Source organism: Aphelocoma coerulescens (genome assembly GCF_041296385.1).
Source record: "Aphelocoma coerulescens isolate FSJ_1873_10779 chromosome Z unlocalized genomic scaffold, UR_Acoe_1.0 ChrZ, whole genome shotgun sequence".
Taxonomy (NCBI): domain Eukaryota; kingdom Metazoa; phylum Chordata; class Aves; order Passeriformes; family Corvidae; genus Aphelocoma; species Aphelocoma coerulescens.
Genome location: NW_027184085.1, coordinates 2,977,088 through 3,002,692, shown reverse-complemented (window position 1 = coordinate 3,002,692; position 25,605 = coordinate 2,977,088). Strand labels below are relative to the sequence as shown.

General features: G+C 44.2%; 1 protein-coding gene across 1 annotated transcript in view; it reads right to left on the bottom strand.

Annotated features, from left to right (window-relative positions):
- The window catches only part of LOXHD1 (lipoxygenase homology PLAT domains 1), a 165,085-nt gene that overhangs the window by 111,150 nt on the left and 28,330 nt on the right, over positions 1 to 25,605 (bottom strand). Inside the window, exons 2-4 of the mRNA XM_069001530.1 lie at positions 20,494 to 20,608; positions 10,512 to 10,592; positions 9,515 to 9,699 (exon numbers count right to left, since the gene is read on the bottom strand). Of these exons, the coding sequence (XP_068857631.1) occupies positions 9,515 to 9,699; positions 10,512 to 10,592; positions 20,494 to 20,608 (381 nt within the window). The remainder of the gene's footprint in view (positions 1 to 9,514; positions 9,700 to 10,511; positions 10,593 to 20,493; positions 20,609 to 25,605) is intronic.

The following is a 25,605-nucleotide window of genomic DNA, read 5'->3' as shown; positions in this document are numbered from 1 at the left end:
CACCCCTGGGTGCACTTGTGCAACCTCTGTCCTGCCTCCAGCCATAGAAAACGCATGGACATATCCCAGCCAAATCCTGCCACCTGCAAGCTGCAGCTGACTGTCCAGCCGTGTGATATTCATCTGTTAATGTCATTTATTTAGCAATATGATATCATGGCCACTTGAAGCACCGTAGGATGGAGCTGCCTGAAGAAAACTTGTAGCTACTATTATTTGGGGCATTAGATAGTGTGCTTACACACCATCTGCTGAGTTTCCAGCAGCAGGAGTGCAAGATTTGGGCAGGAAAACCAGGCTGGCTGTGCTTCATTACCTAGGGCTATCACCTCCTGCGGGGCACAGTGAATTCCCAGCCATGCCTGCCTCCCCTGCGCCTGACCTACCGCGGAGCAGGGCAGCAGCATCCAATATCTGAGAAATGTCACAGCCCTCACAGGCAAAGCACGTGGGGTTAAAAGCAAGGAACCGAGCCGTAGGCAGCAATGGATTCTTCTCATAAGGCAACTCTTAGCAATTATCCTTCTGTTTTCACAGCATTCCTGAGAGTGGCAGTGTTTGAGAGCCATCCTGTGCTGCTTAACACTGAGCAGGCAGATTTGGGAAGGGGCTGGGGGGGAAGGCGGTGGGGTGGGTAGGGGAGAGGCACTGCGACTGTCTCTGAATTGCTGCTGGAACAGAAATACTTTTGTGGTTAGTGTGAAAAGAATTGTTGCTAGAGGAAGAGGCAGGCGCCTGGACCTGCAGACAAGGTACAATTTCAGCCAGAGTCTGCCACAGCCTTGCACAAGCTCAGGACGGTGGTTTAATATCCGTATGCCTTGGTTCCTGCCTGTCAGATTGAGTCAGTCATTCCAGCCCACCAGGAACTGTCTGACAAAACCTCTTCTTGATGGAAAGGACTGTCAAAGTGGAAGCTCCTTTATACCACTGCTGACAGCATGTTCCTCTGTGACAGTGTTCTTGGTCAGAGCATCCTTAAAATGTCAGACAGCCTATGGCTAGGGCACAGAGCTGGGACCTGGCCTCCCAACACGCTTGATTCACAGCAAACATTTGAATTTAGTTCTTGTTTGTCCTGGCAGAGAGCTCATCCCATCAGGATAAAACAACCTCTTCCTAGATTAGCTTCTGGTGACCTTCTGGTTGGAGGTGTCCTGCTGCTCTTGTGTATCCAGCAATTGAGTCTCTGCAAATGCTGCGGAGAGAAAAACTCACCCAGCCCAACCATTACACCTCTCTGTGACACTGTAGCAGGGACCCTAGAGGCAGCTAAACAGAACAAAATATAATTAGAGCCTAAAGCAAACCCTGAAAAACAGAGGGGCTCTGCTGAGCTCACCAGCAGCCAGTTCTGTCTCAAAATTGTGTCCTGCTCTTTCACAAAGCAATGGCATGCAGATAAAGAAGACTTATTTTTCCTCCCATTCAGAAAAGCATTGAATTCAAAGGGTTGGTTTAGAGCTAAAAAATTATTAATCTCTTTCAAGGGTAATTGACAGCTACATTTATTAATGAGCTGTGCCTTCAGAGGTGGGGAAAGCATCTCTATCCAGGGGTTCAAACTGGAAATGCAGATTACAAGCACACCTGGAGTGTGGGGGTGCTGGACAAGTAGGACTTTTGCATTGGAGAGAACACTGAGTGCCTTGAGCTTGTTGAAAATGTGCCTGCTCATTGCAGGAGGTTGGACCAGCTGACCTTTGAAAGCCCCTCCTAACCCAAACTGTTCTGATTCCATAGCTTTTGGCCATGAGCACCTCTGCCAAAACACAGTGTTAGCAGGGGAGAAATGCTGAAGAGCCTTTGCATGGGTTCGGGGTTCCTGTCACTAGAGGCAGCACTGAAGATGCAGAGCTGGCTTGACCCTGGTTCAGCACTTCTTTAATCTCACAAGAGCTCTCTAAAAGTTCTTAAGAGATATTATTGCTGCCACTCTAGGAGGCCCAACACATGGGAAAAGGATTCAAGGAGCATCTGGACAGTGCTCTCAGGCACAGGGTGGGATTCTTGGGTTTGTCTTGCCAGAGTTTGGACTCGATGTTCCATGGGGTCTGTGTGGACTCAGGGTATTCTGTGACGCTATGATTTTGTTTCTCCGCCAAATATGGCATCACCCTCAGCCACGGTCTCATGCCCCTCCTATAATGAATCCTGTCCCTTGGCCTCCTTGGCCAGGCCAGAGACCATGAGATTCACCTCCATTTTCTGCAGCTCTTACATGAAACCAAAGCATGCACCAAAACAGTTAATATATTAGGATTCAGCCTGGATCATCCCTCTGCAGAGCCTGTGAGAGGCAATCTACCACATGCAGGAGGCTTTGCTTGTAGGATATGCTAAACTGATGTTCCTACTGTGACTTCAAAGTAATGATGACTTTTTGAAGTGAGCTTTAAACGACCTTGCTCAGGAGACAATAGTGGTTTAGTTGCAGAAGCATGCAGCTTAGCACAGGGCAACCCACCTTGTGACAGTGGTGCAGAAATCCTTGTTCATCTAATTCTCCAAGATTTATCATTATTTTTCATTAGTTCAGCCCCAGGGTGGGAGCCCATTAAAAAAAAAAAAAAAAAAAAAAAAAAAAAAAAAAAGAAGCAGCAAATATTTGACAAAAGAAATATCCATTTTCTGCTTTCCCCAGATCTGCTATTATCAAAATTGAAGAAATGATTGAGAATATCCTCTTGGGTTAAACACATCTGCTCAGAAATAAGAGTGAAATAATTTTACGGTATTGTCAAAAGTCATATTGTTAGCTCTGTACTTCAGTCTTGCTTTGAATAAATCAGATTTTTTTTAAAAGTTACTTTATTTCAAAACTGATAGCTGAATTAATTTCCAAATATAGACATAATTAGTCAAAGTTATCACATGTCTTCAAAAACAAGCTGTACTCTCTGTTTTATATTGGGTACACAGAAATCTATATACCAGCCACACACTCTTCCCTCTCCAAAATCTTTTCTCTCTATGTGAATTACAAATCTCTTTTTGTATCCCCTTTCAGGGCTCTGTGCATTTTTTGTGGTTTGCAAGTCACCGGTGTTTCTTATTATTTTTCATTTCTCACTCCTTTTACCCATCTTTAGAGAGAAAACAACAGAAAAAAATACATGACCAGTAAAATGTCCATAGCTGCCTCATTTAGGACACAGTGACATAAGCTGGGCAAATTTTACAGGGAAAGTCCTTGTTCAAGCAAAGGAAGTGTTTTTGACCAAAAAGAAAAGACATTTCTGGATGCTCAGTATGCCAGATAGCACAACAATTTTTTCCCCAGCATTATGAATGGGATAATAAAATATATTTTTCCCTCTACAAACCCTGTTTATTGGATGCTTCAGCAAGCAGCAAGGCCTCATCCTGAACACAGAGGGTACTCACCATTACTCGGAAGTAAACAACCCATATGTATTTCATAAATATATTTATCTGCATTTTCCTGTGCTGATTATACACTTCCAGTTTTCAGAGTAAATAAAGATGGATTTTGATGAGAAGGTAACACGTATTAATATTTCATTCCCTCTTCCTCAACTTCTGTGTCCTTAGAAATAATCTTTTTTCATTTTTTCCGACCATGAAAGTTTCCAAAAGTGTGAAGAAGTGTGACCTCATTTTGAAACACAACCCAGGGGAATCCGAGGGTCATGTAGGTTTGAAAAGCCCTCTGGGACAATCGAGTCCAACCACTCCCCCAGCACTGCCAGGGCCACCACTGACCCATGTCTCCAGGTGCCACATCCAGATGACTTTTAAACTGCTCCAGGGATGGGGACTCATCTCTGAGGGACCAATGCTGCTCTTCAAGCCCAACCTTTTGTGAAATGAGGTTGCAAAACCGACAGGGCATCATCAACTGGTGCCTCACATCCCAAATTCTGCTCCTTACCTGAACATGTAACACCAGTAGGTTATTGGGAAATATCGGCCACAGTTTCAGTTCTGATCCAGCCCAGCCCTCAAGGACATGCATATTCCATGATGGAAGGAAGGATTTAGCTTCTGACTCAAAGTGAACCACGTACACCAGTACCTGCTGCCCCAGATGTTTCCCCAAGCCACAGCTAGGTCAGTGCTCATAAGCCTTTAAGTCAGCCAACAGCCAACATTAAAACTCTGGACAATGAAATGTGAAGTCTTAACACAAGCCTTCTTCAAAGATGAAAGGAATAAGCTCACATTCACAGCTCAAATACAAGAGTTTTAGGTCACAGTGGATCTAAAAACCTCAGAGAATACCTAGAGTATGTAAATGCTTTGATAATATGTATTTTTCTGACGTTTTTAAAGGCAAGGCCTCCCTCTGCCTGCAGGAGCACTCGGGGAAATTTCACCACTCATCTGGCTTTACTGGGATCCAGTTCCCAGCCACTCATTGTGACTTCACAGCCATTACGCTTAGGACATATCCATGCAAACTCTCAGATGCACCATGTGTCAGCCCCAAATCAGGCCAGAACTGACACAACCGACAACTTTCCCTTTCAAAACCGGTTCCTTCCTCAGCAAAGCAGAAATTTCATGTCTGACTGCAAAAGATCCACCCTGGACAAGGAACAGCTATACCTGATCCCACCTTGGGATCCTTTTTTTTTTTTTTGTATAATAGTAATAATAATAAAGAAAAACAATAGGTGGTCAACTTCCAGCACATTTCAGTATGGAAAAATGAAACACGATGCAACTGTGTTGGAACTATTCCATCCTCAAAGTCGAGGTGTGCCACACCAATGTGCTCCTCACATTCATTATTAATAGACCAAATAAGACTAAACTTTACCCAGAAAAAGTAGAGATTGAAGTATTTCTGCAGTTTGGTGTCACACATGCAGTTCTGTCTTACTGGGAATATGCAGCCTTGAAAGAATTTGACATGAGTTGCCGTCCCACGCACATTTATAACCCGTCATGTCCAATCCTAAACAATTTCAGGGTGCTGGTGGCCAAAAAGCCAGATGCAAATCAGTCCTTGGCTCTCAACCTCATTTGCAAAAGGCAGGTTGCAAAGACTTGACCAAAATTTGACAGGTTAGCGTAAGATAAAATTGCACAGGAGACTGAATTAATTTTCGTCTCTTTGCTCTTGAACATGATTTTAAGGACCAAGCGAGTGAACATCCCTTTGCAAATGAATGATTCTGTTTTCTCAGAGTAAAGCATGTACAGAGAATTGTTTGATTCGTGAGAGATTTCAAGGGAAATGGAGAACAGCCAATATGTGTTTCCCTTGCTCTGAGCATAAGTGGAGGTTACACTGCACAGAGCCCAGACTACCCTCAAGCAGCTGAGTGGCCTTAACTGCCTGTGGTCACCCCAGAGAAAAGATGTTTATTGTTGGATAAACAACATATCATCTAACCCGACCAAACCTCAGCTTCTTTTATGAATCTGGATAAAACTTAAGCTTTGCAAATATGTTTTGGTATTATGTCTTGGGAAACCCTGCAACCCACCTGAAGACCAGCTCTCAGGGCTCCCTTCTTTCCAGCCAGGTGATAAAAAACTGTGTTTATCACACATAGGGATGGAGAAAGACACAACCTTGGTGTCCCACCTGCAGGGATGCAGACCATGAGGGAAAGACCAGCGAGGCCCAGGTAAATGAGAGTCACCATGGGGTGGGGGACATGAGGGTCTGTCCACTGAGTGGCACAAATGATTCACTACTGCTCTGCAAGTATCAAACAATGGGCTGGGAACATCCATTACTGGAACAAGCTGTCCAGGGCAGTTGTGGGGTCCCCATCCCTGATGGGGTTTAAAAACTCAGTGGATGTGGCGCCTGGGGATGTGAGTGAGTGTGGGCTGAGCAGTGCTGAGGGAACAGCTGGACTCCGTGGTCTTGGAGGGCCTTTCCAACCTAAACGAGTCTGTGATTCTACAAACCGACTCTCCAACTTCCATGTCTTTTCACACCTCCATTGGGTCAGTAGATCTCCCAGTGCAGCTGCAAGCTGTTATGAATGCTCTCCTCCCCCACCCCTTTGGCAGGACATCAGACACCCTCAGAGTGATCCAAAACCGGCAACACTCAAAGGAAAACCGGCACCTGGCTCCAGTTTTGAGCCGGTCCCTTGCATAAAGGCTCAGCCACAGCCGTACCATCCTAAGGCTTCGTAAACTCAAGTGAAGCAGCATAAAGCTGAACAATAGCCCTTCCTTGTAATTAATACCTGCAGTGTAAATTAATCCAGGCTGCCAATAGAAGCTGCTGGGTAAATAAGAATCTGTGACACTATCCCTGTCAAAGGCTGTGGGCATACGATGCCATGGATGTGAATACAGGGAATAGAGGACCATTCAGATGGGAACACTTAAAATGTAACCTGTTCTCCTTGAGAAACGCGTGGCGTTCCACAGGGAACCTGACAGGAGGCATTTTATTTGGATAAGTAAATGCAGTCACTCAGGTGTCTGCAGTTGCTGTGTTGCTGCCATCCTTAGTAGATCTATTTGGATCATGGAAAGTACTCTACTTTTTTTTTTTTTTTTTTTGAGTGTGTGTGTGTCCATTTTTTCCACTATATGTTGACTGTTTTTCACCATACGCTCTTTTCTGCATTTTTTAATAATTCCTCTTTTTTCCCCTTTAAATTAACCTCTTCAAAACTCACAGTTTACAGGAATTCTGTCTGGCCTGTGCTCCTCACCGTGAAAGAGGCTGAGACTGCTCATAGTTTAGTCAGTTTTGGCATAAGCACCAACAGCCCCCTTCAAATAGGCTTCAGATGCCTCTTCAGTGAAGCAAAAATATGACAAAGAAAAAGAGTTTCTCTTTTTCAAGTCCACACAAAGCACAGAGAAGGTCCCAGCAGTGACCTCCGGTTCAAAAGAGGAAGGTAAATCCTCATGACAAAGATGAGAAAGCTCTCCAGGAGAAGATCAAAAGCTGAAGGTGCTGCAGGAGAGGGAACCTGGAGGAAACTTGTTTGATTACCTCTGAAAACATTCCTGACTGTGACAGCAAATGGAGCATGAAAGCCAAGCACAAAGCTAACTTTGGCAACAACAGTGTCTGAGTGGTTTATAAAGAAAAACTGAAGAAATAAATGGATTGAAGATGTGATTGAAGAGACATAACCAGAAAGGAGAGAATACGGCACTGAATTGCTAATGGAAACACAGACTTAGAAGGGAATTACTAATCTTTCCTTACATAAACTTACATAATTTTTCATTATCTAAGGGCTCAGAAAATATTAACACTCAAAGAGTAAACACCACTGTTTAATCCATTGGAAAGAAAAAACAAAATACCCTAAAACCGAATGAAATCCAGGTCAAATGATTTGTATGTACAAAAAAAAAATCATATCACAATCTCATTTCAGACCTTTACGGATCTGGAGGGAGGCAAATTAATTCAGATACATTTACATTTGCAGCTGACAGTTCACCACAGCAGTCTGGAGATGTTTATCTTTCATTAATTATGGTTCAAGGGGAACTGCAACCTGAGATAGCTGAGCTAACGCTCTCCTCTTACAGATTCAGACCTGCCACCTGGAAGGTGTCCAGCCCTTCACCCATGCCTCTGGCCTCAGCCCAGCTCCCCACCTTCGTGCAGGCGGCTGCAGAGCCCAGCCTGTGCCACTCAGGAGTGGGGGTTTATCTCTGATAAAGGTGGTGAGAGCTGATACATTTCTGACAAACGCTTGCCTAAATCTCTTCTTTCACGCTCAGGAGATGACCTTACTCATATTTATCCAGGGCCAAGCACGTGGAGAGCAGTTCATCCATATCCCAGTGCTACTTCTCCAGAAGAGCAAGCGCTCAGGACTGGCTGTTCTGCTTGTGAAATGCAAAGTAGCTCCAGCAATTTCATTGGAGCTGCACTCTCCTGTACCAGCTGAGGGTTTAGCCCACGAGTCCTTTCCTGCTGTGAGACAGGTGTTGAGCAGGATGGAGGCAATCACACACGTTCCCTTGAGTCATCTCTCCCAGGCAGGGGCAATAATAAATTCAGATAAGGTGTTGTGTCATTTAAAGATCTATTAAGATTGAATGGTTGACTTCCTCCTCAAGGGAACCTCTCCTTAATTGTTCATTGCTTTCACTCACGCACTACCTTCTCCAGAGCCCTCCTGCCCCCCGAGTGTCCTTAGATTCTCCATTTCACAAATCAATTTGGATTAAAAAAGCAGCGAGATACTTCAGCACCCACAGCCCCAGTAGTAACTGGGTGGGGTTTTGGCAGATAATGTCTCCAGACGTTATCTCATTCCCTTGTGGCAGCCACCCTGGGGATGTCTGCATTTTTAAAATGCTCCAATATACATTTCTTGTCAGTGGATGTTATTTGTGCATGCTAGCTCACATGCAGTATCCTTTATTGCTTACATCTTCGACATACCAACACTCTTTTAGAAGGTTGTATCTCAATAGTGCAAAATCTCTCAACAATTCTGGGTCAATTTAGTGCATTCTTTCACTGTTAACATGACCTCAATAAAAATAACAATACTTTGCCCTCCTAGCGCATCTGTTGATGCTCAGAGCACTGCTTAAGGCTGGCAATAAATTGGTTTTACCGAATAATTGCTCCTAAGCGGTAATGTCAGCAACATTATTTCAAGACATCTACTAATTATTCTCAATAAGATTTGATAATAGCAAAAGCACAAGTTTCCTCTTTTTAGCACCAAACCATGTAGCTCTCTTTTCCCGCGGACCTGTGGCTTCCGAGCCCAAAACCGAGCTCCCAGAAAGGAGCAGTGCCCTGGTGAGTCTGTCAGGAAAATACAACTCTGTTTCCTCATTAGCACTTGCAGATGGAGTGCTGACACCCCACCTGAGGCTGGTTTGCTGGCTCCTCTTTCATATCTCGATCGCCTTCCCACTCACGTTACATGCACCACACATCACCGTGTGGCCGGCACGCTGGTACCAATTTGAGAGTACGTGTCTGGTGTGCAAGCTGTCCTGGCTTCATTTCAACATCATTAGCTTAAAACTACGCTGAGAAAACAGGCACCAGCTCAGTGTGGGTAGCATGCACACACACAGCAGAACCAGCGTGGAGTTACAGCAAAACCAGCGTGGAGTTACAGCAAGAGGGTTTGCTTCTTTATGGAAATTTCCTGCAGGACATCACCAGAGCCTGGAAACACTTAATTTCATGCACAAGACTGCAACCACACTGCCTCTTTGAGTAGCACACAAGGATACCAGCTACATCTTCCAGGGTAGGATGCCTCTCATCTATGTGTAGCCATTCAATCTAATTTTATGTTGTCATCACAGATCCCTCAGTACTCAACAAACGAGTGGAGCTTCTCCAAACAGTGATTTATCCCACCCTAAGACATCAGATCTAACATTGGAAGAAGAAATTATCCTCTGGAGATATCTTGCATCTTCCTATATCTCTCTCCACTGACTATAAAGAAAACTTAAATTAGCTTAGACTACACAATTACTTCTTGTGTAATGAAATCTTCTCAAAGCAACCCTGTCCTTTCTTACAAGGCACCAGAAAGCCAAGCTCTTTTTTTCTGAAAACCCTTACTTTTGGGCACGTCCATGGGGTTCAGGCTGCCAATGAGGTCTCTGACATACAGACCATCCCCATCCTCCTTGCTCAGCCAGTTGTTGCAGGGGAAGTAAAAGCGGAGGTGAGGTCTGTTCATGTCGGTCACGATCACACGGTCGAGGAACCATCCTGCGTTCAGTCCAGTGTTGTCATGCTCAATCCTAGAGGAAGAAAAACCCTATTTTGATATTTTGGTTAAGACTGGCCACTAGCACTGTAATTTCATGGACTGATATATGCTAGGCAAGGCTAGAGAAACTATACACAAAATTCCTGTTTATGGCTGCCTATCCAAAGAGTTTCAAGGAACTTATGGGCTTTTACAGGATATATTAAAAATAACAACCTTCCATATGGGCAGAGATCACAGGTGAATCTGTGAATCTTTTATCTGCAAGGAGATGCTCACAAAAATACGCACACCTCCACGTTCATTCAACATGTGCATTCATTCACCTCGCACTGCATATCTAAAACATAAGGGACTCTCTTCCCACCCAGGACTCTCTTCCCTCCTGCTCTATTCTACTCTTACATTGTTTTAACCACCTCTTCCCAGCTTTCTTTGTACTACTTACTAATTTTAAATTTTATATCAGTCAGTCAGACAGTGGTTAAACATAATAATTATCATTTACCTTACATTAAGTTAGCAAAAGTGGATAGCAAACCCCATTTACCTCCATTGGGACATAAAAACAGTCCTAAATGTCTTTCCCCATGATTGCATATGACAGAAATACAATTCTTGGTGGGGAGCATGGATACTTATAAGCAATACTGCAGGTGATTTCACACTTCAGTTCAAATCTTTGGCAGTAAACAAGCTTTTACCACCCCTTAACTTCACCTTGATGGGAGCACGTTAAGAAATAATGAATAAAACATGGCAATGTTTAAACCTCTACAGCCTACAGTCATCCTATTAGCACCTCATGGAGCAGGTGCTGTGGTAGCAGCGTTGTGCAGGTACCTTATTTTCTTTATTTGTCCAACGTTATTGGTTTTCACTCGGAACACATCTGTTTTGCTCCTCTCAAAGGCTGTGCTGCTCCTGCAATGCACATGCATCAAAAGGCAAGGTGAAAAACCAGCAGCCTTGACAGCAAGCACGCAAGTGCTAGCATTTAAGGGTAAAGAAGTGTCATTCCTAATGTTGGAAAAACCTAGTTTTCAATGCCCTCTCCCCCATGACAGGTTTTGGATGCCCTAAGTACTGACATTTAGCAGACTTTTCCCCTTCTCAGACTCCAAGAGTTCTTCCAGAAGCTGAGGCGGAAGCTTTAGGGGAAATGCAATATGCTTTTCATCTCAGAGTCCCACTACCAGACATGTCCTCTCCTGTCATCAGCCTCTAGGCAGCAAGCAGACCTGCTCCTGGTGATGGAGCAAAGGGGGTCCACAGACCAGCAAGTTCCCTGTGTGGCCACAGATCTGCCCAGAGCTCAGCCAGCGATAAAAGCATCCAACCACATCCAACTTTCCATGCCCATCTCCCATCACTTTTTTTAACAACTACTGAAACTTTGATGCTTCCTCCTACAATTTGTATATCATTCCAAGTAAAACAATTGTAGGCAGGAAGTAGTTTGACTTTTCTGGTGAAGTGTTAAGTGTGCAGTTTGTATTTCACAGGTGCAAGTGCAAAAGCAATATAAAGTCTATTGGCCCAGGTCAGGGGATGTAGAATTTAATTCCCAGTTCTGCCTCCAGCCTGCAGTGTGATCCTTGGCAAGCACCTGTGTCCTTTTCTAAGCTAGTATTTTCCATGAAAACGCTATGAATAACATCAAGGCAAAGCTCTGAAGACGCAGCCTCTCCCACTTGCCCTCCCTGATGGACCCCCATTTCCCCTGGGCCGCTAAGCATGGCTACGGATGATTAAACACAGCAAAACCCAGAAGTCGTATTAAAATGAACAAGAAACCACAGCACTCGAGCAGCGTAAAGCCACAGCGACAAGCGGTTTGAACATAGAAAGTTAATGAATATTAATATTCCCAGCAAGGGGGTTTGGCTTTGCTCGCCGCTCTTCATGTTGCTGAAGGACTTCTGCGTGCCTTGCTTACAGGTAATTTCGTGTTCTGCTAGACCCATGCTCAGCCTTCCTCCTCCTCCTTCTCCCCCTCGTCCATTCTGCTGCTTCACACCCCGTGCTGGGAGCACCACCAGTGTATGAAAAGGCTAAAATGGTTAACCTTGCCGTGAAGACAAGAGACAATTAAACCCTGCTCAGCCTCCCCCAACCTGGCTGCCCGAGAGAAAACAGCCAACGAGTGCAAGGCAATTAGTCTGTCAGGCTTGAATGAGCATCATAATGACAGCAGCTTCTCCCCGCATTGGCTTGGAGATCGATGCAGTGCTGCAGACTGCTACAGAGATGGCATGAAAGTATTAAGTGATAACAATCAGGCCAAAGCTCTCAGTGCACCAGTCCCGCTGGCTGCTGGTTTGTGGCAGTCCTGCTGCCATGCTGGGCTGTCTCAGTTGCTGGGATGGATGCTGGGGAGCAAACCTCCTTCTGCGGGGCATCCAAAAGTGCCCACTGAGCAGATGCTTAGTGCATCTTGAAATAGCTTGGGGAAGCATTGGAAAACGTGACATAGTCCAGGAGTCAAACCCCTGGGAAGCCTTGCTGTCAAAAGGTAGGAAGAGTTTTGACAAGTCTCTTCCCTTGAGATGGATCTGCAGCATCAACAGCACAGGGAAAGAAAAATCCAGTCCTTCCTTCCAGCACTGCCAAATGCGTGGGGAGAGGGTGAGTGAGGGAATATCCCACAGTGAATGGCTACACTGAAATTTAGCCTAAAATAAAGAAAGAGTGATAGAAATGGAGAAATTACAGCTGGGTCATGTCAGAGTCTAGTCCGGGCTAGGACTAGGATGAGACATTCACAGCCAGACAACCATAAGGAACTTGTTACACCAAACAATGAGGCACACTGGCTTGCACAGCCCTGGTGACAAATAAAGCAGGAAAAATATGTCTTGGAAATTGCAGCACTAAATTTCCAGTGTTCAGGCTTGACTGGGTTCAAATCCAGAGATCTTAGACCATAAGCTTAGTCTAAGGATTTTCCAAATTTCACTAGAGCCCTGTCATTAATCTGAAATAACAGGCCAGGGCAACTCCAGAAATGTTTCATTTGGGTTTGTTATTTGACATATTTGAGTTGCTTTAGCAGCTCTGTTTTTTCCATAATCTGTTGCAGCATTTTTCCCAATTTCTTTGTAAGAAACGTCCAAGGAGCTTCATCAAAGACTAGTATATGGAATTGTTATATATCTATATATTTGTAGCTGAAACTCTTTTCAGATTCTTTCAGTTGAGTAATTGCCTGCAGGCTGCACTGCTTGCGGTGCTGCAAATGTACAATCACTCAGAACACTTTGTCCCCTGGCTGGGTAAGTGGTGCTGCTAAAAGTCGCCGCAAGAACTGGTACATATTCGAGTGTAGCATTTATAAATCCCTGCATTCATCTCCTCTGCAGGCCATGGTCACAGACAACAGAGCCAGTGCCATGAGAGTTTTGCTGCTTCCTGGTGTGTTGACAACAAGAAAGCCTCGATGATGCAATTTTATATGCAGAAGTACATAAATTAACATTTGTACCAGTAATGTTTTTTTTTTTTTTAATGAATTTAAGTGAATTAAAAAGAGTTGATACCACCACCTAAGTAAAAGTCACATTTGAAATGGAAATTTTGAATGTTTGCAAATTATAGTCTTCCCTTTTGGTCAGCTAACAGCACCCTTTTCACAGCTGAGTTCTTAGGAACAGACAGAAAATCTGGGTACTGGTCACAGCAGAGGTATAAAAATAATGACCTTCAGCAGTGATAGAGTAACCTAAACCAATTTAGCATTGAATGCCTGCTTAACAATCATTTAAATTGCCTTTCCATTAGATGTTTTACCTGACAGTGCCTTGTGCACACAGAATTGCCAGCAAAAGCACCATGGACTAAGGGCTGCACAGAAGCACAAAGCGTTATTCTGGATGTCAGTTCAAACAAAATTTTAAAAATGCTCCATTAAACCATTAGAAAGAGTCAGTTCTTGGTTGCATCTCCCTGAAACGCTGCCCATAGGTCTGCCTGCTCCTGCCACGGATGTTTAGCAGCAGTTGGAGAAGCCAGGTGTCGGGGATGCTTTCAGAAGGTCGTACAGCACAAACCATCCTAAAACCTGCCACTCTCTAGGAAAAAATAAATGCTGCTTGGTTCACCTGCTAGGTCAGGGGCGTTTCTCATGCACTACAGGTGGGCAGTGTAGAATATCACAGAATCACATAATCTCTTGTGTTGGGAAAGCTCTCCAAGGACATTGAGTCCAACCATTCTCCAAGCACTGCCAAGGCCACCACTGACCCATGTCCCCAGATGCCACATCCACATGGCTTTTAAACCCCTCCAGGCATGGGGACTCCACCACTGCCCTGGGAAGCCTGTGCTGTGTCCGGACAGCCCTTTCCATAAAGAAATTTTTCTTAATGCTCAATCTAAACCTCTCCTGGCCCAGCCTGAGGCCGTTCCCTCTCCTCCTGTCCCTGTTCCCTGGGAGCAGAGCCCGACCCCCCCGGCTGCCCCCTCCTGTCAGGGACTTGTGCAGAGCCACAAGGTCCCCCCTGAGCCTCCTTTTCTCCAGCCTGAGCCCCTTTCCCAGCTCCCTCAGCCGCTCCTGGGGCTCCAGCCCCTTCCCAGCTCTGTTCCCTGCCCTGGACACGCTCCAGCCCCTCAATGTCTCTCTTGTCCTGAGGGGCCCAGAGCTGGCCCCCAGAATTTAAGGTGTGTCAGAGCTGAATTGAGAGGAACAGGAAGGAAATTTCTCCCCAAAACCACACAATGACCCCTGCTATCTCCCCATATATTTGCAACTGCTATAATGCTCTCTCTCCACATCCTGTTTCCATGTAGGATTTCCACTTCCACACGTCAGCCAGTACCATCTGTAAAGGTGACATGAAAAGGTGTGAGGGATGAGCACTGATTTGTCCCAGTTGTTTTCCTGGCTTGAAAGTACAGACAGCTTTCTTCACCCTCAGGTTGTCCAATACACATTATAGGCTGTGTGAATCTGTATTATCAGGCCTCTGGTTAAGATGGCATCTTGCCAGAAGATGCAAAAGGTATTGGAAAAATGCTGACAATGTGTTGGCCTCATCCTTCTGTCCCTCCCTGCACTCTCACAATCAATCACTCCTGGAGAGAGGACACTGTCCTGTACAAACTCACAAACAGCCTAACTACAAAAAATCCCCCATATGTTCAAACCATATTTACTCTTAGTGCAGAGCTCCAATAGCAGCATCATTAACCTCCTCCTTGGAGCAACAAATACTCCAGGGAGTTTGGTCTGCAAATATTTAGCCAAGACTGCTGTCATGAAGCTGACAGCATCAGTCAGCGGGCGGCTGCAAATACCACGTGAGGCAGCACACGTCCAAAACCACTCCAGATGGAAAAGAAGCCAGCAGAAAAGCACAGCCACTGTCAATGTCTGTACCAAGGACATTATCGACCAGCAGAATGAATCCTGCTTAAACAGGCACAGAAAAATTGGTGAAAAAACAGTCCCACTTGAAAGGGTTTAATTGGATGAGATGAATTGCTCAGGGCTGTAGCAGCATGATGGCACTCGGGAGCCAAACACCAGCCCAAAACCGTGGGAGTCTGAATTTACCCCGAAACTTTGTAAAGTGCGATAGGACACACAGACTCTGACTTATCCATAAGCATTCCAGGTACAGATTCAGACAGCCTTAATTACAGACATAGAGTAAGTGCTCCTTCACTTTGTACTGCATGGAGCAGCATCATCTTAATATCAGTTTCTCATCTTTGGTGGTGTGATTTGCATAAACAAAATAAAGCAGTGGTGTTTAATTTAGATAATCTTAGCTATGGTTTATCATAAAATAATTGAATCATAGAATGTCCTGGTTTGGAAGGGACCTTACAGATAATTTCTTTCCAACCCCACTGCTGTGGGTGGGGATGTCTTTGTTATCTGCATTTTGGCTGTTATTTTCTAGAAAAACTGTATGCAAAGCAAACAGTGCCACCAAGAACAGCACAAAGGTTGCTCAGTGTTTCCCAGTATTAAGTTACATTTTTAATTACATTCACTTTGCCAGATTGAAGTAAATTTTATTCTGTTGAAAATTTTCGTCCCTTTCCCAAGGAGAAATATTTTTAAATTTTTGATGAGAATGAGGTCAGGCATTTTTAAGGCTGACATTAATGAGTTGGGATAGGGGCAGGATTTTGAGCAAGACAGAATGGTTGAGTTTGTTCCAGGAAGACACCTTACTCTCATCCCAAGAAGAAAACTGGCCAGGTTTTACAGTCTGAAAAATGCAGCTGACACTGGATCAGCAGGGACCTGGGTCTAGCAGCTGAATTCCCTTAAAAGTCTGGCTATTTTAAGCAAAATCCTATTTTTCTCTCTAAGGCTTGACCTTCCTTGTAGTTGTACCACCAGCTGCTGTGTGCATAGTTGCTGGTGGATTATAATTTATATATACGCCAATTTTGCCCACTCTTATATTTAGCTTGCTCAACACCTTGGTCTAAGCACTCTCTCAGGCATTTTATTCCTGAAATACTAGATATAGGCTGGCTAATAAGGCTGAGCAGGAGAGAGGAAAAAAAATTCCCACTTAATTTCTTTTTCAGAAGTGAATATGGCCTCCAAAATGTGCGGTTACTTAACGCTGTCCCAGACCATTAAGTCTTCAGAGCGCACTGAAAGTGCTGCAGATTTGTACAGACATAAATCAGAGCACAGTTAGATACATAAACAGCTGTAAAATGGGAAACATCCCATGGCATTAAAGGAAAAGGATCACAGCTCCTCTCTGTAGCAGCACTTCAGCAGCAATGTGAGAATCCTTCCCCCTCTGCACTTGAGGTTCTTTCTCTTCCTAACCTGAACAGCCCTTTCTGCACCAACTATCTAACCCTTCCTAACTTATTATATTAACTGCTCAGAGTAAAAAAAAAAGAGCAAGCGCTCTTTCCTGCATTTATTTATTTATTTATTCCAGAGAGGTTAAACAACAAAATCAGATCTTCTGCCTCTGGACTTGGCTTAACTGTATTAGAGCTACAAACATTACCATCCTCTAAAGACTATCCTGTACATACTCTGCAATTCATATGTATTTGCTGGCATAAGGAACAGGAAAAACCCTGTACAGCTACCTAAGACCAGGTAGAAGTGACTGCCAATTAATTGTCTTCAGCATCAGAATTTTTTTTTTAAAATCCTCTATATTTTCCTCAAATTCAGTAAGAGGCCTGCTGTCACCAATTATTTCATCTTTCTTCCAGATTGCCATAGCTGCTAAATCTTCTCTTAACTCTTCTTTTTTTTTCCTCAGGGGAAAAATCTCTCTGTGGCATTATTTGCAGTTGTCCCCAGCTGGACCAAGTAAGCCTGACACTGAAAAGTTACACTAGCAAGAAATACATAGATTTGGACCAAAGACTGTTAATGAGCTGGCAGTGGCACTCCCAGCTGAGTGTTGTTTTTTTTCCCCAGCCTCAGCCTGGTGGAAAGCACATGAACATGGAGAAATAAAATGCTGTGGAGGATCAGCACTCTTTGGTAAGTGTTGGACCACAGAGGGTCAATTCACACCTGTGGGAAAGGTCTTGAAAACTGTCAAAATGCCACCAAACAAAGCCTTGGTGTTCACCCAAGTGTCCCTGATGGAGCCAGTGGAAAGAAACTCATTTGTGGCAGTGCTTTAATCTTCTGGCTGAGCTCTGTCTGGTGCAGGGTGGCAGATGGGGAAGAATTGTGTGAGTTGGGTTTTGAAGTGGGATTTTGCCAGGAGTTGCTGGGCCCAAGCAGCAATTTGCCAGCACCCATCCACCACATCCAGAACCAGTGATACAATGCCTCCAAACTGACAGACAGTGAGGAGGAGTCATTCCAGCCCCTCCCTCAACACTACTTGTCTGAGCCTCGTTTCTGAAATAAATCACAAAATCTCAGAATGGCTTGGGCTGGAAGGGACCTTAAAGCCCATCTCATTCCATCCCCTGCCATGGGCAGGGACACCTTCCACTATGCCAGGTTGCTCCAAGCCCCGTCCAACCTGGCCTGGAATATCCCTGCCCCAGGGATGGGGCAGCTTCTCTGGGCAACCCATACCAGGGCCTCACCATCCTCACAGCCAAGAATTTCCTTTTAATATCCACCTAACCCTGCCCTCTGACATGTTTAAGCAGTCCCCCTTGTTCTGTCACTCCATGCCCTTTCTTGCAGCTTCCCTTTTATAACTCATCCCTTGGCTCAGATTTTGAGTGCTGCCACTTCCAGAGCTGGTGCTCCTCCTGACCAGTCATGACAAAGATTTGTGTCTTTCACAGTTGCTGTACTGTTGGCCAGTGTTAAAAACTCAGGATATTTCATCAGCTTGCCATGTCTTCCCCTTACCACGCACGACAAAAAGACCTGAAATGTCATGTCTTTCACTACCAGCACACAGTCAGGAAAGAAACAGGAAAAACCCATTCTAACCAGAAATGGTAGCACCATCTTTAGGCAATGAATGATATTTTAGCTGTCTGTCATACATGGGGAAATGTAAACGCCTATAAAATGTCATGCATTTGCAGTCATAAGTGAACTCATGTAAACATTTAGTTGAAAGATGCATGAGATTCCATCCTTTTGCCATATTCACAAAGCTGCATAACAAATTGGGGGGAAGGGGGGGGCAAGCTGACTATTTCATGGTTTCCTCCATAATTAGGAGACAAGACTATCAGTTAAGCAGGTCTGCAGGCACTCCTACATCCAGACTAGATCTTTTTCTCACCGTTCCTCGATGGAGCACTGTAACGTGCCAGACTTTGCTTAGAGACACAGAAATTTTGCTGATGTTTGGGAAACCCCCAGTGGAAAGCTGTAGTTGCAGTTCTAGCGGTCACCTCCTACGGGACCAGTTTCAAGAGCCCTGAACTGCAGAAGGTTGGCTTCCCGAGCCTTTCATCCTTGCTTTCCACACCTCAGCCATCTGCTCTCTGCAGCAACAGGGACCAAGCCCAAAATGCTAACTCAGGTCTGAACAAGCTCAGAGTGCTTCTGCTGCAACCTAAAATAATCTCTGTGTGTCCTTCCTTTTTCCCTTTCACAAAATAGAAGTTGTGAGAGCAGGAGGAAAGAACAGGCATTAAGCAAAGTGCCAGCAGAGACCTCCAGCACAAGCAGTAGCATGCTTAATGCCACAGCTGACTGAAAAATCTGTTATGGACACATCTTGACTTCTTCTCTAAGGGGCATAGTGTATATTTATTAATTTTTTAGGGTAGTATTTGGATTCTTTCCATAGCCATGAGCAGATGACTGCTTTCCCAATGAAGGGGCTATTTATGTAAATGCTGACCACAAGACAACTCCCTGGAAAGTAGATGTTGCTTTGATGGCTTTGCCAAATACTACAAGGCAGGTTTGGAGGCTAGAAGCTCTGTCACCAGCAGAGCTGCTGCTGCTGCTCCCAGCTCTGTCACTGACCTGCTATGGAACCGCTTCCCCTTTTAGGTCCTTGCCTCGTTTTCCTTCTCTGTTAAATCAAGAAAAATGGCATTCCACTTTGTCAGTTCGTTGGGATGTCTGGATGGAAATCACACAACAGGAACAAAGCATTTCATATAGATTTATAATATACAATTGGGAAGCTCTCCCTGGTGTTACCAGGGATTCTGGGATAATAGAACTCCTTTGCCTAGCTCTGGCATTTCTGGATTTCAAATATGGCAAACAGGGCTGAAATTTCATGTATTTTCTTTACCATTCCCATATCATTTTCTTTACAGACTCTCATGTTTGAGTTGTTTCACTGGGAAGAGAAGCTCTTTTGAGGGTAAAATTTAAAATAGCTGCAGGTACCTCTTGTCGGTGCTGTAGAAATGGAGAAAATGTGAAGTTACCGTGTGACATTACCACAGGATTAATAATTCTGAAACATATTATCAAGAATACCCAAACAATAAGAACACCAAGAGAACAGAGACACACAGCTTCTCCAAGACCCTCTGGAGAAGGGACTTCTGCTTTATCTTTGTGCAATTGCCTGACTAAGGGGAAATTAGTACATGCAGAGCTGATACTTTGCTAAAAGTCATCTTGCTTTCATGGGAAATGAGCACCTGCTGGCCCTGAAGCTCAATTTTTAAATTAAAAAAAAATAAAGAAAAAAAATAAAAGAAAGCTATTTAGAGAGTCAAAAGCCTCTTAATAGGTTTTTAAATTATAAAATATGTCTCCCACTAAGTTCAACATGCTGATAAGGAATGAGAAGACGCATCCATAGGACGATGTTGACATCAGCTAAAGGAAAATAGAACAGGGCCACCAGAGTGATGCACAACTACAGTGGTGTGCAGCAAGGCATACAGCAGATAGGATGGAAGCAGTCCGAATTAGGAGTCAACTTAAATTCTTCCTTTTCTGCTTGCCTCAGGTTTCCAATGGCTGGTTGTAGGTGGTTATCTATCAACACTACTTCAAACCCACTGAGTTACTCTTCAGAATCATTCAAGGACACTTCTGTGTGTACCTGACTAGCATGGAGACCTCTGTGGGATCTAGGCATGGGAATGTAGCCCATCATGCCCACTCCAACAAGCAATGAATATTCTCAGCTCCTAAATTGGGAGCTCCTAATTTAAGCTCTAAGAAAAGCAAATATCCCCACACCTTGCAAGTATGAGCCTTACATAATATGGATTTCCACCTACAGAACGGAATGCAGGTTTGCAATGGATTGGGTAAGAAATTTTTGCAGTGGCAAAAATTCAGATTTCCCTGGTGATCTTAAAATACTGTATAGATTTATTCCCTCCGCATCCATCAGAACGGTATTAAGTTTCATCAAAATGCTTTAACAGTCCCTGAAGGACGGGCCTCAAAGATACAGATTTCCTTCCAGACACTTACTTGCTGGTGAGATGAGTCTTGGGAGTGATCCCGTGCTCTCCAAAGAGAGTGACAAAGACGTTGGCATCCGTTCCTGCTCCCCGGACATCTCCTGTCACTGTCACCACCTCATAAACTGTGGAAGCAGAAAAGAACCATCAGGACAGGAGGAGAAAACTCTCACCCTATACTTTATAGATCCAAGTCATCACCAAATCTTAGCCAGTAGACACACCCCAGAGATGGACCCATGCACCCACCGTCCAAGCAAACCCACCTCTTGGACAGGGCATAGTGAAGCCTGCTGTCAAAAATCATCTCATGAAACAAAACTGCTGGGGACAACTGTCCGTGGGCAGAGAGGGACTGAGTTAGGATGGATTTTGCTGCAAATAAAACACTTCTCTGTGAACACACTGCCTCCCCTACCGTAATGCATGTGCATGTGTTACACAGAGCAGATGAATTTATTTGAAGTGTTAAAGCTGGATTAAATTTGAAGTGTTGAGCCACTTTTCATTTATGCATGTGTCAACGCAATGCATGCTCTCCTGTTTGCTCTGATATTTGTGTGGAAGCTGAGACATTGCTACAGCCAGGAATTTTGTGTTTTGGTAGTTCTGGAGATTTTACCAAAGACAAAATGGCAAATCGTGAGGAGAATCACAGAATGTCCTGGATTGGAAGAGACCTGGAAGACCCCAAAAAAGCTCGCTCAACAAGACAGTCTTTCCAGTCTCTCACAGAACCCAAAAGGATGATCAAGTCCAACTCCTGCCTGTGCACAGACAGCCCAAAAATCCCACCCTGTGCCTGAGAGCTTTGTCCAAATGCTCCTGCAGCTCTGGCAGACTTAGGGGCATGACCATTCCCTGGGGAGCCTGTTCAGTGCCCCACCACTCTGGGGGAAGAACCTTTTCCTGATACACAACCTAAACCTCCCTGCCAATAGGTAGGAAAACACTTAAATTAGACTCTCAAAGCTCTATCTATTTATCTTTCCAAGTAGCAGACTGAGTGACAACTTTATTTACACACATATATATCTTCTTGGGAGACACGCAAGTTAAAAAGCACCTTTTACTCAAGCGGCATGACAAGATCCAATGGCCAAAAGGCAGAGTTAGACAGATTCAAATAACAGTCAGACACACATTTCTTAGGATGATGAGTGATGCTAGAACAAGACCTCAGGCTTGAAAACAGGTTGGCTTTACTGAAGGACGTGTCTTGGTTGGCTCAACACAGAAGGAAATGGAAGAAATTACAAAACTTTGCCTGTGGCCAAACTAAGCACCCTGGTGGCCCTTTTGGGCTTCAGACAACATGATGTTCTTTATCTAATGTTGGCATTTCAACCTCCGGCCTATAAGCTGGAGGAAAGGCCATAGTTTCATCATTTCATCCTGCACAACCTGATGGCTAAGTACGGGATTTCTCATAAGGAATGCTGTAAAAATGTCCCTCTTCATGGGTGCATCAGAACTGTTACACATTTTGTTAGTGTCCATCTCTCCTGTTGCGGTGAACCATGACCAGCCTCAGGGTCAGCCGAATCAAGTGGACCTAAGGGTCCACTGGTTTGATTGTTCCACAGCCCAAAACCCCTGAAATTACAGGGAGCACCCCAGAGGCTGTGATCTATGCCTTATCTTCAGCTGCAGCTCTCCCTTCCCCATATTTCTCATATCTGGCCACTTTTCCAGAGAGATCTAGGTTCTTCGGCAGCTAATTGGTCTCTGTTATTCCTCCCCACCTACCCTTTCCCCATTTGCTGTAATTCCTTCTCCCCGACTCTGTAACACCCCCTGGTTGATGTATCATTGGTTACTGTGCGGTTTCCACACCCCTTTGTTAGTGGTACAAAATGTCCTGGCAAACTGCATGGCTTCGGCTCTCTCCGTGGATTTTGCTCCTGAATAAACCCCTTCCCCCCACAAAGAAGTCCCTCCACCTTTTTCCTACCTCCTTTGCATGCCCCAGACATCTGTGGGCGGGGTGAACCCGTGCTGGTGCTTCACCTGTCCTCCCGCACCACATTTGGTCTCCGTCTGTCCCCGCTCAGGGCAGGCAGAAGTTCACTCAGTGCCAGGACAGGGTGCTAGCCCAGAACGGCCCCTTAGCACTCTCCCTCACAACTCACAAGTCTATTCTATTCACTTATCTATTCTATTCTCTATATGTTCAACAGATACAAAAAATGTATTGTATTGTAACTCTGCTCTGAGCATCGAATGTTTTTCCACAATAACCCTCTTCCCTCAAAACGTCACCTTCAACCAAAAGAGCGCAATGCAAGGCACTCGTGTAAAACAGATTAAAAAGCATTCTTTATTTCCATCAGCTCTATTGCATGGAGACAAAAAAAAATAATGCAATATTTTCCCAATCTCACCTTCCCGTGAATGTAAATAGGAGAGAAATGGGACATTATTGTAATAAGTACAGTAAGTTGTGATCTGTGCTTGGCAACATTTTAAGAAGCCCTTGGCTTGGTGTATTTCATTTACGGGCCCAAAGGAAAAGGAGATTTGTTTGCAAAAAAACCCAAAAAAACGGAAGAATATGGGATCCACATCTTGCACATGAGTAATATGTATGAGCAGTGTTTTCATTTCACCTTCCTCCTGTTAGCATTCCCACATGCCAACGGGAGATGTTTGGCATAGCGGGGAGAGACAGATGACGTGTTTGCATTAGCCATTAGCAGGAAGGAGATTTGTAATCCAGTCTGCCCCGGTGAGTCACCGCCAGTCGCTCCAGGGCTTTTCGGCTGTATCGGCTCCACTTCGGAAACAGCCAGCTTATGTTATAATATTGCTCTGCTCATCCAGAGCAGCCTTTTATGCCTGATCATCTCAAAGAGCATTATGACTTATCTATGCTGTGGAAGTATTTATCACTGTCAGAGCTCCCTACAGGCCCTGCCAGAGTGGCAGCTACAGTTCAGCATCCCTCTGCAAACTTCGACCACTGGATGCGGCACTTCATGCCTGGTCTAGTTAACAACGTTGTGTTCGGTCAAAGGTTGGACTTGATGATCTTGGAGATCTTTTCCAACCTTAATGATGCCCTGATTCTGAGATTTATTAGGGAAAAGGACCTTTAGGCATTGTCTTCTCTTTCCCCACAGAGCCTTAGCAAAATTTGACCCCTTTCCGGTTTTCAGGGATGAGGTCAAGTTGTGTTCAAATTTGTGCTGGCATGTGGGCATTTTTCATGTGAAAAGAGGAAAAAAACCAGCCAGCACAACAATTTGTAAGTTGTCAGAGACCTTTCAAAAGCTCAGACAGTTTTTCTAGGGAGTTTTTTGTACCGCTAGAGAAGTGCTAGTATTTATAGGTTATATGTGGCAGAGTCTGCCATGTTAAACCCCCCCATCAAGTAAACCCATCCTTGAGCTTGTCTGCTGCACCTGTGCAGGTATTGACATCTCCTCATCTATACATCTAATCTGAATTTCCTTACAGAAGTTGTAGGGTGGACTGATCTACTCCTTTTCAATCCTTCACTTTTCAAAGTGATGTGGTGGGATACAAGGATGTTGTCTAAGACAAAACCAGAACCAAGCCACAATTTTCCCCCCATAAAAATCAAATCTCTCATCTGATTTCTGGAGTGGGAGTCTCACCGCTGCAAAAAAACGATAACCAGAGTAGATGGGCTGCACTTTAGGTTCACAACCCCAAAACCAGGTTCCATGCACCACAGTGGGCAGGAAGCACGCAGATGAGTAGTTTTTACCCAGGCAGATGTGCTGAGCTCTGCTTGATTAGCTCATGTCATCACCAGGCATACACTGTGGTTAACAGCATTTTAATTAACTCTGCACTGAGAGACAAAAGGAGAGTCTGGGTTGGTGACATCAGCACGTCACTGCATTTGACACATGTCACAGTGCACTGCTGGAAGGGGGAAGGAGCACTGCCACCCCTTCTCCAGCATTACAGCTGGATGGTCAGCTGTGCAAATAAATGATGTCGTAGATTTCCAGTGATGTCATGGATGCAGAGCCCATAATTTCCTTCACAGGAAGAAAATTAAAGTATAAATAATTATTATTATAATCAAATAATACTAGTATTGATGCTCCTTCTGGAAAAGGCAGGAGACAAATGCAGATTATTTAGCCACTTCCTTCAAAGGTGTGAGAGCTCAGCAGTAATGATTCAGGATTGTTTCCTTTCTTTGCATTTTTTTTCTTTAATTTTTTATCAACGCCTGACAACTAAGGGGTGTCATATTTGCTCTGCAGCTTGAGGCCCAGCAGGCAGAAAAGGCTACTGATCTGGGGTAGGGATCAGCATTTTGTACCCCAGCCCCTTTGCTGGGAACAGCATCCATCATATAGGTCAACAAAAACAGTAGATTAGTGGCATTTCATAACCACCCTTGAGTTTGTTCCTGAGTAATTGGATATTCTGGCTTTGAGAGAACATGTCCAGTGTTAGCAAATCCCAAGGATAAACATCTTGTATTTTGTGATTTAGGATGATAAAACTGAATTAACTAAAAAGCTAGAAATTGAATATCTGTGGAAGTTATCTAACCAAAGCATCTAGCTTAGAAGGACCAAATTTACTACTTCAGTGCTCCAGTTTTGAAAGGGAACATTAGGAAAATACAGAAATTAAATGCTCTGGAATCATATAAATTTCATACATCTTCCAACCAAGTTCCTTACCTCCTTTTTTGGATGACCGCCTGATATTTCTCATCTTCCCATTTTGAGTCCCTATTTTTCACACTCTCCATTTCTCGAAAGATCTGAGTTCTCATGGAGGGTCCCCATGGATTTTTTCTGGATCATGGGCCTTAATGTTCACCAAAGATTTTCCTCCATGGTGCTAAGAGGCCAGCCCTCAAAATACCTCCACTGATGGCAAATATCCACTCAAATTCTTCAGGATATCCCAATTTGTTTCTAGCAGGGCACTGTGTAAACAAGATTGGCCACCTGTTCGTTCACTTTTCTTCCACTTCCAGCAGTTTCATATAAAACACATACGTACTACCAGGCAAAGTTAAAATGAAATAATTTGTCCTGTTTATATTGTCAAATGGAAGGGTAAAAAAACCAAAAAACAAGCAAAAAACCAACTCATAGCAAAATTGAAATATTTCTTTCCAAAT